The 15,353-nt window shown below is 33.9% G+C and overlaps 1 protein-coding gene across 2 annotated transcripts in view; it reads right to left on the bottom strand.

Moving 5' to 3' along the window:
* ARID4A (AT-rich interaction domain 4A) overlaps positions 1 to 15,353 on the bottom strand; it is a 63,830-nt gene that overhangs the window by 36,081 nt on the left and 12,396 nt on the right. For both annotated transcript variants that reach the window (XM_061156964.1, XM_061156962.1), the window contains exons 6-11: positions 13,229 to 13,308; positions 13,045 to 13,139; positions 11,437 to 11,569; positions 8,164 to 8,243; positions 7,193 to 7,269; positions 6,647 to 6,813 (exon numbers count right to left, since the gene is read on the bottom strand). In XM_061156964.1, the coding sequence (XP_061012947.1) occupies positions 6,647 to 6,813; positions 7,193 to 7,269; positions 8,164 to 8,243; positions 11,437 to 11,569; positions 13,045 to 13,139; positions 13,229 to 13,308 (632 nt within the window). The remainder of the gene's footprint in view (positions 1 to 6,646; positions 6,814 to 7,192; positions 7,270 to 8,163; positions 8,244 to 11,436; positions 11,570 to 13,044; positions 13,140 to 13,228; positions 13,309 to 15,353) is intronic.

Consider the following 15,353-nt stretch of genomic DNA (forward strand, 5'->3'; position numbering starts at 1 on the left):
TACAGGTGGCTGTGTATCTATCTGTGCGCTCAGTCACTCAGTTGTGTCCAACTCTTAGTGACCTTTTGGACTGTAGTGCACCAGGCTACTCTCCATGGGATTTTTCAGGCAAGAATACTGGAGCAGGCTGCCATTTCCTCCTCCAGGATATCTTCCCAACCCAGGGATCAGACCGTCATCTCTCACACTGCAGGTGGATTCTTTACTGCGAGCCATCAGGGAAACCCTATCTACTATTATTTTATGAAATTTCTAACTTTGGATAGTATGTCTTCAAATGCAGCTCAAACATTTTTGATCATGATGAATCACAGACTTCTACCACAATTAAAATGAGAAGGCACTTTCGGCCTTCCACTTTTGGGCCTCAAGTCTGGCAGGAGGTGGAAAAATATAAAACCAGTCAATTCAACAAAATGTGACACGTGATGATATGGTTTGTTAGATGATATACGAGAATCAGAATTGGACACTGTGCGTAGATATGAGGTTTGAGAGAGCTAAATAAGAATTAGGTCAGAGTTATATTTTAAAAGTTCTCTGCCAAGAATGAGTTTGATGGATTGGAAGGGAAAGGGGAACTACTGTCACACTCCACAATGAGGAGAATCAATGCCTGAATTAGTCTTGCCACCTGATGATGGAAAGATGACCCCTCCCCCTGAAAGAAAGAGAAAGAGAGTGCGCGGGAGAGTGAGAGAGAGGTGCTAATGCTGAGTTTGTTTGTACTCCTCCAAGTTTCTCAGTAAGTTCCATGAGGTTAAAGACAAGTTAATTTTAGTCACAATTTTATCATTAATGACTGCCATTTAGTTTTACTATTTTGTACCCTAAAATTAACTTATTCCAAGAGGAATCACGTTTTTATATTCTTTGTTTAAAAAAACCCACTTCAATGCAGCAGAGAATAGACTGGAGTAGGGAAAGCAGGGACAGATGTGGGAAGAACAAGTGGCTGTTGTAGCAGTCTAGCTAGGTGAAAGAGGAGAGTGGTTTGGACTAGGGTGACAGACTAGAAAGAGGCAAGAGTGAGAAGATTAAGGTGACTTTCATTTATTTAGCTTCAGTAATTGGGTGAATGGTGCTTCCATTCAAATGAATTAGGAACAAAGAGGGAAAGGACAGATTCTGGGGAAAAGATGAGTGCAGTCTTGCACATATTGAGTCTGAGGACTTACAAAATATGAAGAAATCCTCAGTGAAAGTTTAATAGAAATGTCTGGAGCTAAGAAGAGATATAAAAGGCAGAAACTAATATAACATTGTAAAGCAACTATACTCCAATAAAAATTAATTTTAAAAAGGACATGAGACATCTTTGATGCACATAAAGATTTGGAGTCAATACATCATTTAGTTAGGAAGTAAACTAGAAATGAAAGAATTTGAGCAAACTCCATGCGTAGTGAAGGACAGAGGAGCCTGGCGTGCTGCAGTCCATGGGGTCGCAGAGTGGAACATGACTTACCAAGTGAACAACAACGAACAACAAAACAAGAAAAAAATGTAGCATCATGTATGTCAGGTGATTTAAGAAGGCAGGCAAGTCAAAGATGCTGAATACTACTAAGGAGTCAAATGAAATCATGACAAAAATTTGTTGGACTTAGCACAAAAATTTGTTGAACTTGGCACAAAAATTTGTTGGAGGTCACTAGTGACCTCAATAAAGTTGTTTTAGGTGTGGTGAAGTACAAGAGGCACTACAGGAAAACAGAACAGGGTATATAACTCTGAGCAATCTGGCCATAAGGTGGAGGGGTTGGTGGAAGGAGTCTGGGCAGTTTCCAGAAGGTTGGAAGAGATGTAAGCATGTTTTAAGAGGCTGATAAGAAGAATACAACAGAAAGGAATAGATAAAAGATGCTGAGAAGAAAAAGGATACATCACAGTCTAAGACAAGGAAGAAGGGAATGAGATCCAGAGCATAAAAAGAGGGACTCATCTTATAGAAGAGGACAACATGTTATTAACTGTACATTAAGGAAAGAAGAGCAGGCAGGTATGGTTTAGAGCTGGCTCCCAATGTGAAGTTCCTAATCTCTTTCCTAAGTGACTGGAGTAGGGGTAGGGTTGTTGGCATACAGGAGATAAGGATTATAGAAACTGAGAACTGACTAATGGTGTTGAAGGCCCAAGGAAATTTGTTAATGATAAAATTTACAGTCCTATCATTCTTCTCTGTAATGTACACTTAAATAGACAATTTCAAAAACCACGTATCATGCATGATACATTCATTATGTAGTAAAACACTATTTCATAATTTCAGAAAACAGTTTAACAACCACTTGCCTATAACAAATTAGTAATTTCCCCCACCCCATTTGAAAGGGTTCACTCATCTTACTTTCAGTCATCAAGCTGTGGTTCGGATGCTATTAAATCTAAGGCTTTAAAGTCAATTATACTACCGTAACTTTAAGACACATTTTTCTATAAATGCATAAAAATATAGCAGTATTTGTGTGTACAAATGTGCAATCCTCATTAATCTGATTAGGTGATTCTAATTTGGTTAGAGTTTTATACTAACACTATGAAAAAAAGGTTTTGCTAAATACATTAGGTCACTTTTGCTTGCTCATTTAATAGGCTAAACTTTAGCAAATAAGTTATATTTGAATGCAGGCTAAAATTTCACTTATTTATTGAAAGTTGGCTTTGTAAGACTTGCTTAGAAATACTTAGTTGACAGCTGAAGTTATGAGATATACCTAAAATAGTAACATTACCTTTAAGTTTTTCTATCAATTTTATTGATTTAACAGTATTTTTCTGAGTTATCAAGCATTTACTATAGGTTTATACCTAAAGTGATCGCGAATGATCACTAACAAATGCCTTTAACGGTTGATCTAAAAAGGGCATAAACACACACAAATAACATTTAAGTATTCAAATTTCCATGAATTAAAAACTTATGATTTTTATAATAACGGAATATAATCCTAGGAATTAAAAGTAACTGATTTTTAGAAATTCAACAATTGGAAAAATGTGTACCAATACTTCTAAACAAAAAAGAGCATTTTTTATAAAAATTCACTAAATTCAAATTTTCATTACTAAGTATGAAAGCAGAGATTATTTTTTGGAGGTTCCAACATATAAGCCTACCTATAGCAAATCAAAAGGATAAAAGAGATAAGACTAGACAAATTCAGTCTTCGAAACAATCACCTATTTATTTTATTCTTAGACAACTGTCCTACATTGATCCAAAGTGAATATAAGTCAGGAGTAAATGAGTACCTGATATCATTGTTTGTGTTTACACTGACTTTTCAGTTTCAAAATTCAAAAGGAAATTCAGTAATATCTTTTCTAATATAAAAATGTCTTAACAAAAGACATTTTAGTAATACCCACAAAAATATTCTCCAGAATCTTTTTCAATATAATTATCAATTAGTTAAAGTCATCAATATAGATAGAAACTAACTTCCTATCAGACTCTCAAGTCTCTCCCTACTCAGTAACAGTATGAAATATGTATCTTGTACTCAAATCCTAAACCACTAATGCTCAGAAATTCAAAATAATATTAAGTAAAAAAGATGCTCCTCCATGGTAAATCTCAAATTTCCTTATTAAGACTGTTAGGGTACTCAAAGTATCAAATATAAAAACAATGTCCACTGCCCATTAGCACTGCAGAAGTGTCTAGCACTTGTTTGATTCTACTGCATAAAATTTACAAACACCAAATGGCAGGCTAAAGTACTGTTATAGTGGTTATAAAAGCTCTTTTTTTAATCATTGTAAAGCAATTTTAAATCTTCATGAAGAGCATAGTATAACTACATTTTGGAAGAATGGAATATAATGTAATGTAATATAACAGCCTAGCCTCACTCATGTAGTAAAGGCCTATAATGACTAAGCCAGGTAGGCCCTGGCTTATCAGATTTTAATTCCCTTTTATACCATACCCATTTTTTTCCTTTGCTAAATACAGGTTAAAATGCTATTCAGTTTTACAATACATCAAATTTTAAAAATTACTGTTCAAGACAGGTTAGAATGATTCAGCATCCAAATCTTAAATCCAAGAGCATGAAATGCAGCTGATTTTTTTTTTTTCCAAAGCAACCAAAACCTCACAAGAAAATCTACTTGTATAGCCACAGAAAATGAAGAAATTAGTTTCATTAGGCAATACAATAAAGCATATGCTAAGAAAATTAAAATATGAAAAATAGTTTTAAATAATCATAATCAGTGACCACATTTTGTGATTTTGCTTTTTTTTAGTAGATGAAAAGCATCTTGGTTCATTTAATTTTAACAGGTTCATAATTTAAGTAATAGATTTTAAGAAGACATTCTCCTTACAAAGGTCCTTACCTTTTTAAATTTCTTTACTTACTACCTGCAAACAATAGGTAGCCTGCCTCTGCTCTTCAGTCTTTTTTACTAACATTCACTCACAGCTTAAATAAAACATTATGACCTTTATGAAATTAATAGCTATAATAAGAGCACTATTTACTACTATTTTATGGCCATCATCTTTAACCTTACTACAAAGCCTTTTTAAAGCTCTTTGTTTAAAATTTCAGGGTTTTTTTTGGGGGGGGGGCAGGGAGGGAGTAGGAAAAATGCATTTTGAAAGGGATACCAATTAAAAGTATTAACAAAAATAAAGAGACTAATGTATTTCAGTATTTTGCAATATAAGATCCTAACTTCAATGTTAAAAAAAAAAAGCAAACCCAGACTGCAACAGTTCACACCCTGAAAATGTGGCCTATTTACCCTGAAAACATATAATCTATAAATAAATACAGATAAAAATACAAAAATCACATTTAATATTCAGACTTTAAATCCTGAATTTTGCCAAACTGTCATTATCATTTTCACTTCAAAATCTATCTTATGTTTCAGAAAAATTGCCTTCATCCTCTAATATTCTAAAAATAGACTCCTACTGTCTCTTTTACATGAAACAATTACGCTTAGTTACGAGTCCTACCATATCAGCCACATCATCAATACCTAAAATTCTTATTTAACCTCATTTTTGGCAATCAAAATGGTAACATATATAAAAAAATCTTACCTATATGCTGCATTTTCTTTCACATGCAAAATGGTTAGATTCCCCTTCTACTTAATCAGTACAGTGTCTGAACATCTTTCAGTCTGACTTGCAAATATTTGCTTTCCCTCTTAGGGCATAGCATCCGCAGGGTTATACAGCACTACTTACATTCTCTTCCACATAAAAATCAGACATTACATGAAAGGAAAAGAAAGACAGCCCATTTCAAAGCATCTGGCAAACCTCCATTGGCAACCTGCCAAGCCTCTGCAAAACCTTCCTGTCTTTCCGAGCATGCTCACTTAAAACCAACAGCACGTTACTATGGCAACTCTGTAGGCAGCCTGTAAGTATGAACCGCCATTCTGATTTCAGAGTGCAAAAAACCAAATACTGCAGGGGAAGTAAAAGGAAAGAAATACCTTATACTCTATATCACACACAAGTATACTCATTTTGCTTTATAAATTCATATTTGTGTATGCTAAAAAGAAACGAGCACTCCACATTTTCCAAACAAATATTTTTGATGCTCAAATAGGTCTTCTTTTTCAGTAAACTCATTCTCTTTGTCTGCCACAAGCCCCTTTACCACAAAACAGCCAAAAATATACTGAATAGTTTATACCACTTAGCAAAACATTGCTGAACAAATAGACAGCAATATTCATGTAAGCAATTATGTGGAGCTTCATGAATGATTTCCTACAATTACATATACATTCTCAAGAACACAGTGATATTACAAAGAAAACCATTAACACTTATAAAACAGAATCTAAATCTTCTCTATTATTTATCCAACTGCCAAACAAAATACTCTTTCAGTTTAGATAGGATTCTTTTAATCCCCATTATCCTTGAGATACTGTGAAATGTCTAAAAGAGTTGAGATTTCAAAGTTCAGACAAACCAGACCTGGGTTCAAATCTCTGTTCTCCACATTTGAGCTGTGCCATCTGGGGAAAGTTACTTAACCTTTCTGATTCTCATTTTTCTCTTTAAAGTAGAATAGTAACAGTTACTCCATCTAGCAGTAATTTAAATGAGTTAACTAACACATGGAATATACCTAAAAGTTACATTGTCTTCCTCCTTGGTTATTTGGAAAAGATGTTAATAAATGCACTTGTTGCTCATTTAACCTGAAAAGTTCTTCTATGTAATTCCTTGTGTGTCTGTTAAGTCGCTTCAGTTGTGTCCAACTCTGTGTGACCCTATGGACTGTAGCCTTCCAGGCTCCTCTGTCCATGGGATTCTCTAGGCAAGAACACTGGAGTGGGTTGCCGTGCCCTTCCCCAGGGGATCTTCCTGACCCAGGCATTGAACCCATGTCTCTTGTCTCCTGCATTGGCAGGCAGGTTCTTTACCACTAGCGCCACCTGCGGAGCCCCTGTAATCTCTTACCCACTAAAAATTAGCTCTGATTTGCCTACTAAGCTGAAAGCCATAAAGATCCTCCTCCTCCAAATAAAGCTGAGCTAGAAAAAGACAGCAAGAAATAAACAATCTAACCACAGGGAAAATATATGAAGGTATTATTTTTATAGAGTATTAAACTGTTTCTATATGTTGCAAACATGAAATGTCACCTACCATCTCTTCTTCTTCCTTTTTGGCCTCCTTTTCCTTCTCTTCATCATTTTCTTCAGCTGGGCCATCTTCATCATCACTACTGGATGATTCAAGGATTTCACTTATATCCATTTTCCAATTATCAGGAACAACTCTAGTTTTTAAGAAGATGCTTGCTTTCTGCAGCCCTAAAAGTAAAAATGTATTTCAGCATTTGTTATGCAATTAGCAGCATAGAATAGAAAGCCAAGACATTCAGAGTCAGAAGATTTGGATTCAAATTCAGCTATTACTTCTAAAATGATACAGTAAATCTAAATATATTTCTTAAGTTACAGTATTATGTTAATGTTTTTCTCTAAAGAATACTGTCAGAAATGTTCATGGTAAAACACAAAAAGTATTATAGGTCAAATGCTTTATCTAGACACTAAAAAAGGCATCAAAGAAGAACAGATATCAACTCAAACAGCTCAAACGGTGCCAGAAAATATTGTCTTTAGTCACTAAATTTGCCATTTAGAGTGTCATACCATGAAATAATAGACTGAGTCATCCTTATTTTACCTGGTTTAGCAGAGAGCTCAGATTCAGGCAGATTGAGAATGTCTACTTCCTTGATATCCTTTCTTGCTATAGAATAACTAATTATAGAGAAGAATAAATGGGAGGGAAACCATTATTAAATAAGAATTATCACTTAAATAGTCATGTTAACACCTAGAAAATATAAATCTCAAAGTCAAAATTACTTTACCTATAAATTATTTTAAAAAGACCATGTATATACTAATTTTTAAAAAAAATGGCAAGAGGTAATATAGGCAAAGCTAGTATCTTAATTCTAAAGATGCACATACTCAAAGTACACTAATTTGAGAGTCTCACATTTCTAACATTTCTATTTATGCAAACTTCTTGCACACAGAATGGGGTGTCCTTCCTTATACTATTTTGATCTTTCATATTTCTCAAATTTACTATGCCATTTAGTAAGAAAAATTCAATAGAAGGTAATACTAAAATATTTTATCTTTGTAAAATACATTATGATATCAAATTTTTCACAGAGAATCACAACTCAATAAACAGATAATTCTACAGCTTTTTAGAAAAAAAGCAAAGTTGAGGTTAAGGAAGGCTTCTAAAAACTCTGACTTTTTTTAAATTAAATTTTATTGGAGTTCAAAATATGACTTTTAATCAGAAAAAAGTCAAAATAATTATTCTAGTAATATAAATCCCATTAAAAGTAAATGTCATTTTTCATAATATGAAATGGTACACATAAAAATATAGAATTCTTACAATTAGGGAGAAAATCAATACTACATTTAAAAACTTTAAAAATATTATTCTCACATATTATTCAGTTTTATATAAAAATTTCAAGTAAAAAATAACCTACATTATAAAAAATGAAAAGATCTTAGGTAATAACTTCTCAGGTTCATAAAATGATTAAACTTTCAAAAACAAAGTCCTGGTTTTCATTTTTTTCCTCCCAATGTAACACTATTAAGTGATTCATTACTCACAATTTAGAATCGATAAATGACCGAATTAAACACTGGTCTTTTTTCACTGTGATATCATCATTACAACTGGGAGATATTACCTGAAATATAAAATAAGAACATATTCACCATTATTTTCTCTGCTCAAAGAAAGAATGTATTTTCTAAAATAATAATCCTGGATGCCCTAATTTCTTAAAAGTATTGTATTTGACAAGAAATATGCACACTGTCAATAATAAATTACTTACAATCAATTTGTAAGTTTTCTTTAGCATATTGGTTTTCTATATATTTAATTTATACTAATTAAATAATTAATTAATTACCAGTCCATCCTAAAGGAAATCAGTTCTGAGTATTCAAGGGAAGGACTGATGTTGAAGCTGAAACTCCAATACTTTGGCCACCTGTTGCGAAGAACTGACTCATTTGAAAAGACCCTGATGCTGGGAAAAATTGAAGGCGGGAGGAGAAGGGGACAACAGAGGATGAGATGGTTGGATGGCATCACTGACTCCATGGACATGAGTTTGAGTAAACTCCGGGAAATGGTGATGGGCAGGGAGGCATGGCATGCCGCTGTCCATGGGGTTGCAGAGAGTTGTACATGACTGAGCAACTGAACTGAACTGATATATTTAATTTACCCAGCCATTATATTATAAAATGAATAATTAATGAAATATAAATCATAATGTGACCACTTTAAAAATATCAGGATTTATTCTAAGCCAAATAATAATTCATTTATTGTTTAAAACACAGAATGTATGAGCTATAATGAAAATAAGGCATATTGTAATTTTTTAAAATAAATTTGAATCAGGATCTAATTTGAAATCTGGCTGTTTAAAATAAGCATCTAAGTTCCCATTTGTACCAAGGAATGCACAATTGTTAGTAATTAAACAGATCAGAGAAAATCTGAGTAATGAACTTTCAAAGTTTTTAACATTTAAAAATAACAAAAGTCTTAACATTAGTAACTAACCAATCTATTTTTCTACAGCTTAGTATTAAAAAAAATTAAAAGTCTAATAAATTGCTGAAATGTACCTGCTCAACATTAGCCTCTCTGTGATCTAGCACCAACCACAGAACGTTATGCAAGATGGAAATGTTCTCTGTCTGCACTGACCAATACAGAAGCAATGAATCACATGGAGGTGAGCACCTTAAATGTGGCCAGTACAGCTGAGAGACTGAAGTTTTTATTCTGTTTAATATTTATTTAGTTAACAGTTTAAACTTAAATAGCCACATAGGACTCATGGCTATCATATTAAACAGTGTATCTCCAGACAATTAAAAAGTCTTGGAAGGTATATCAGCTGTCTTAATATCAGATGGTATTAAATGTTTCTTTGTTTGGTGTTGGAAATTATTAGACTAATAATATAGTCAGCTTTCAAGGAGCTAACACTGAAATGGAGGGGTAAATACAAAAAGATACACAAGAAGAATATAACCGAGGAGAGGGACACTAGGCATAAGATAAAATAAAAACAACTAGGAGGAAGATCCAAATTATCTTCTGCCCTTGATCCAAATTATCTTCCCAGTCTCATTTCCTATTATGCCCCTATTCACATCTAATATTTGGCCAAAATGGATTCCCAGTGCACAGTTTCGTGTTATTTCTTTCCTGTTATTTCTTATTCTGCTTCTTCTAAGAAAATCCTCTAGTGAAGTTTTCTGCTAACTTTAAATCCTTCAAGTCTCAGCTCAAAAGCACCAGCTTCATGAAGGCTTTTTTTTTTGGATTTCTTTCAAATAAATGCAAGGTCTCAGGACAAGAAGTCCTAATATTGAATGCAAACTATCTTATATTACAGTTACTTGGATTATCCTTGCATTATACTAAAATCATCAACTGTAAGACTGACTCTTACTCATCTTTTTTCACCTCAGAAATGATAAGCCTGTTGAGTAATGGCATTTATTATTTTTTTAAAATCTCTTGGCAAATTATGATCTGAGTATTCTGAATCCAAGCCCATTTACTTGTCAGCCTGTACAACTGAAAGGTTCAAAGGACTTTCAGACTTTCCCTATATAAAGTACATGTACTACATAGGAAATGAGTCATGTATTTACATGCACATAGAAACCTTAAAAAAAAAAAAATGCCCTCAGTTTCTTAAAGGAGCCTAATCTAATCTGGGACATATTCTATGCAAAAATTATTATTAGAGATATAAGTGATATCAAAACACAGAGAAGAAGGGAGCATACTTATGTTGAAGTAGTTAGGAGAGAATCTGCAGAAAAGGTTAGGACTTGAGCTGAACCTTGAGACATATTTAAGAGAAGAGGAGAAGGAAGAGGAGAAACAGGAGATAGGTATTACCAAGTTTATTGATTCTTCTTGCGAAGTAATTCTCTTGCCCATACCTTCTCATTCCTTCCCCAAGTAAGCAAATATTAGTTTTCTCTACCAACCTACCCAAGATTTGCTATTTCTAAAGCCAAGGTGTAGCCTTCCTTTCCCTAATACTCTTTGTCCTATTTTCTTGTCTACATCAAGTTTTAAAAATTACTATATAATATTTAACTACAACATTACCTTTAAGATGTGTACAGTAAACTCCATGAGGGCAATGCATTACAAGTCTCATACATCTTTATTTTCTAAGGTGCTTTAAGAAAAGCTGAACTCACTGCAAATCCTCAGTAAATACCAATCGATTTAAGGGGTAAAGGACTGGAGGAGTGAAGGGTCTTATACAGGGAGCAGTTAAGAAAGAGCCTTAAGTAGACAGCTTACAGTGAAAATGGGAAACAAACTAAGAACTAGGGATGACCTCAGATGTCCATCTAAAGAATGCAAAACTGATCCTAATGGAAGTCAGTGCAGGGTTCTTTTCTTTGGAGAATGGGGCTATCATGAATAACCAGTATTGTAAAATTTCTCTAAAAAAAGTTACTTCTAGAAAATCAGTTTGTATTTAGTGAAGAAGGCATTCAGGCATCAAGTTAAGCAATGCTGGAGGTAAGCAGTATATATCAGGTAAAAAAAAGTAATGGGAACGGAGTAAAAAAGAGACCACTGGACACATTTTGAAGGAAAAACTGAAAGACTCCAATAAATACTTGGTTATAGACAATTAAAGAAAGAAAATAACAAAAGAAGACATTGAAGTACATGGGACTGGAGGAGGAATGCTTAATTTTGCAAGGAAGTCTGAACTAAATGTGTGTAACACTCTCAAAATATTTTAAATAGTTTCTAAAAATCCATGTTAAACAAGTATTTTAAAAGGTTAATTAACTTGCAAAAATTATACTTACCAAAGCAGGATACCATTCACTCTTCTCAGCTGTAGATACCACACTCACAACTTTTCCTAATAATTCGTCATTGAGACGTCGCTTATCTTCATCTTCCTCTTCACTACTTTCTTCTTCTTTTTCATCTTCATTACTAAAAGTTAGAATAACTTTATCATGATCTTAACATAAACCATTTTGATATAGTTATTACCCCAGGGTAACAGTTTCTTCATCCACACTAGAATTGAATAGATATTTCCCTGGTCCCACAGAAGTAGTTCTGAGCTATCCACTAGATCAATGAGAACCAGGTCTTACACTCTAATGCCAGCTACTGGCTGGGACAGAAAAGCTATATCATCATGAAGTACTTACTGTGCCAAATACATTTTAAGAGACTGCCCTTCGACTTTTTATGCATGCCAGATGCCTGATAATCACTCTAATTTTCTAAAAGGTTATGAAAAGATCTCATTAAACACATCAGAACATTTATTTAGTTAACCTATCTGGATAACTAAACAATTAGACAAACTCACAATGAGGAAAAGTCTACAAAACAACTGGCCTGTATTCTTCAAAAATGTCAATGTCATGAAAAGAAAAAAAGGCTGAGGAACTCTTCTAGGCTAAAGGAGACTTAAGAACCACAAAAACTAAATGCAATGCATGATCTTGGACTGAATCCTGGAAATGGGAGATGGTATAAAGACTATCATTGGGACAAGTGGCAAAATCAGAAATACATACTATATATTATTTAGATAATAGCATTCTATCAGTGTTACCTGTTCTGAATTTGATAATCATACTTTGGTTATATAATGTCCGTATATTCCTACACAAACGAGGGGTAAGTAATGATGATTGCAACTTCCTCTTAAATGGTTCAGCCAATTAAAATTATTATTATTAAAAAATAATAATATATGTATATATAGAGAGGAAATATAAAGCAAATATGCCAGAAAGTTTTATTAATTTAGTGAATCTAAGATGATGAGTATATGAAAGTTTATTGTATTATGATTACGATTTTTCAATTTGAAATGTTTTTGAAATAGGTTAAAAAAACACATTATTCTCACTTCAAATAGGAAAATCATATCAATTACAGCATTTGCCATGTGCACACACGTGTGCATCTTTGGGTGTGGGGGTGTGTGTGCACGCGCACACATATAAGCATGCACACGCTCAGTTGCATCCAACTCTTTGCAACCTCATGGACTGTAGCCCGCCAGGTTCTACTATCCATCAAGTTTTCTAGGCAGGAATACTGGAGTGGGTTGCCATTTCCTACTCCACGGTTTCTTCCCCACCTGGACTGAACCCGTGTCTCTTGAGTCTGCTGAATTGGTAGGTGGATTCTTTACCACTGCGCCACCAGAGATGCCAAGGAATTTGGCAAAGTAACTCAAAACAAAAATAGCCTGTTTTAAAAAGGGGTTGTGATCATTATTTCTATTACTTTGTCCAAGAATAAAGAAAAACTTCTGCTCAAAGTAGACTGTCTAAAACAAGGATGCAAGATATTATGGAAAGGTCACCCAAACAAATTTGGCCACTGTAGAAAAACCACTTGTTTAATGTTGTGATAACTGTAATGTACATGAAAACACTCACACTGGCAGAGAGGACCTCCTTCCTCTGTTCATCTTCTTTGCAATTACTGGAGTTCCAAAATGCTCTGGATTTGTTAATGGAAGCTGGTCAAGTGTCTGGATAAGAAACAGACAAATTAAATCACTTTTTGCCTCTATATTAGTAGCTGCTGTTCAATTCAAAATGTCCATCCATGGCACCCTACCTCACTCTCAGCAAAATGTCTCTCTCCTTTCAGGCAAAGAGAGGTACGTCTCAGCGTTCTCTCATCACCATCATCAAACACTGCAATAAACAAAAGACATCAGAGAATTTATTCACACTGAATAAAATTTAACTGCACAGAACGCTACTATTGCTATTTACCTGGGGCTTAAAAGCCATTATGTTAGTTATGCTTCAAAATCTTTTAAACTATACATACCATATTTTGCATTCTATAGATACCAAACAAATACAAGTTAATGGCTGTCCCCAACTGCTAAAGTGTCTTCATTTACTTCTTCAATTTCTACCATTACAGAACCACCTTCTTAAACCATTAACGACCTAGTCAAAGCATAGATATTAAATTACCTTTAATCCTAGAAGAATTAGCAAAAACCTGGTTTAAAAAAAAGGATTATGGGTTTTTTTTGGCAACAGTTATCAATAGAGTATCTCTAACATCCAGAAACTGTTTAATTTCTGGTAATACTGTTGGATTACCCTACTGCTTCTACTTCTTTGCATGATAACCCACTATAACAGAAATACTTGCTGCCAAATTCTAAAGTCACAAGATTCAACTTGTTTCTTTTGCTAGAAGAGGGTGAAAGATGTTTAGAAGTAAAAGCAGAATCAAGGAGACATTAGAAAGATGAAAAACTTTTTTTAATTCTAAAAAATAAGTCATAATGGCACAGAAACCTTGTCAAGTTTTTACTTCTACTACATTAAAAAGAAATCATACTACTTGTGGAGTATGTGTAAATATTTCAAGGATATGAGGGTAAGGAAGGTAACAGCTCCCAGGTGGCGGCAGTGATAAAGAACCTGCCTGCCAATGAAGGAGACACAAGACTCAGGTCCAATCCGAGTCAGGAGATCCCCTGGAGGAGGGTGTGGCAACCCAACCAGTATTCTTGCCTGGAGAATCCCACTGACCAGGGAGCCTGGCAGGCTACAGTCTACAGGGTCACACAGAGTCGGCCACAACTGAAGCAACTTAGCAAGCATGCATGCTCTCCATATATCTAGCTATATATATTTTGGTAATTTTATAAGTTTAATTTTTCAGAAATATACTGATTTTAATATCTGATATTCACAAAGAAAATGTTCTCAGAAGACACCTGATACCCAGCATTATGAAAAGATAAAATACAAGAAGACAGAATCCTTATCACTGATATTTAAAATGCCATGTACACATCAACAAATGTTTATATAGGTTATGGAAAAAGCACATACACAGAAAAGCATACATACACAAAAAATGATCATTAATTTTAAGATTTAATCTTAATTTTTATAATTCTATATGTTTTCCTATTTTGACACAATAGGTTAATGTTAAGAAAGGAAAATTGTACATCATCCTAATTTAATAACATCTTAGAATCTTTACTATGCTATCTATGTAATTGAAATCCTGAATTTTTCTTAAAGGGTTGTTTTATTAGTAAACACACTGTCTTCAAATCATAAACTTATTTTTTTCATGCTAGAAACATAATTATGTAAGAGTGCTCAACTCCTTTAATATTTATCTACCTCAGTCAGTTCTTCCTCTTAGGCTAAAGATACCTAGTTTTAGATCCTCTTACATGCTGGAGAAAATAAGAAAATTAAAAACTCCTGATACACATATTTAAAGAACCATAATGATTACAAGGGCTTCCCTTGTAGCTTAACTGGTAAAGAATCCGTCTGCAATGTGGGAGACCTGGGTTTGATCACTGGGTTGGGAAGATCCTCTGGAAAAAGGAAAGGTTGCCCACTCCAGTATTCTGGCCTGGAGAATTCCATGGACTGTATAGTCCATGGGGTCGCAAAGAGTCAAACACAACTGAGTGACTTTCACTTTCACTTTCAATGATTACATAAAATCATCTGTTACATACTGTCAATGATGCATGAATTAATGATCACCTGCAAATACAATGACAAGATAAAACACAATGTTCTCCAACAATTATATCACTAATCTACACTTGATTAACAATGCTCTAAACATTTATATCACAATTACGATTCATATGGTATCATCAATTCTGACAAATAAACTACTGCACTTTTAAAAATTCAAAATCATGAAACTCTCATATCAAACTTAAAATAATTCATGC

The sequence above is a fragment of the Dama dama genome, chromosome 12, assembly GCF_033118175.1.
Source record: "Dama dama isolate Ldn47 chromosome 12, ASM3311817v1, whole genome shotgun sequence".
NCBI lineage: Eukaryota > Metazoa > Chordata > Mammalia > Artiodactyla > Cervidae > Dama > Dama dama.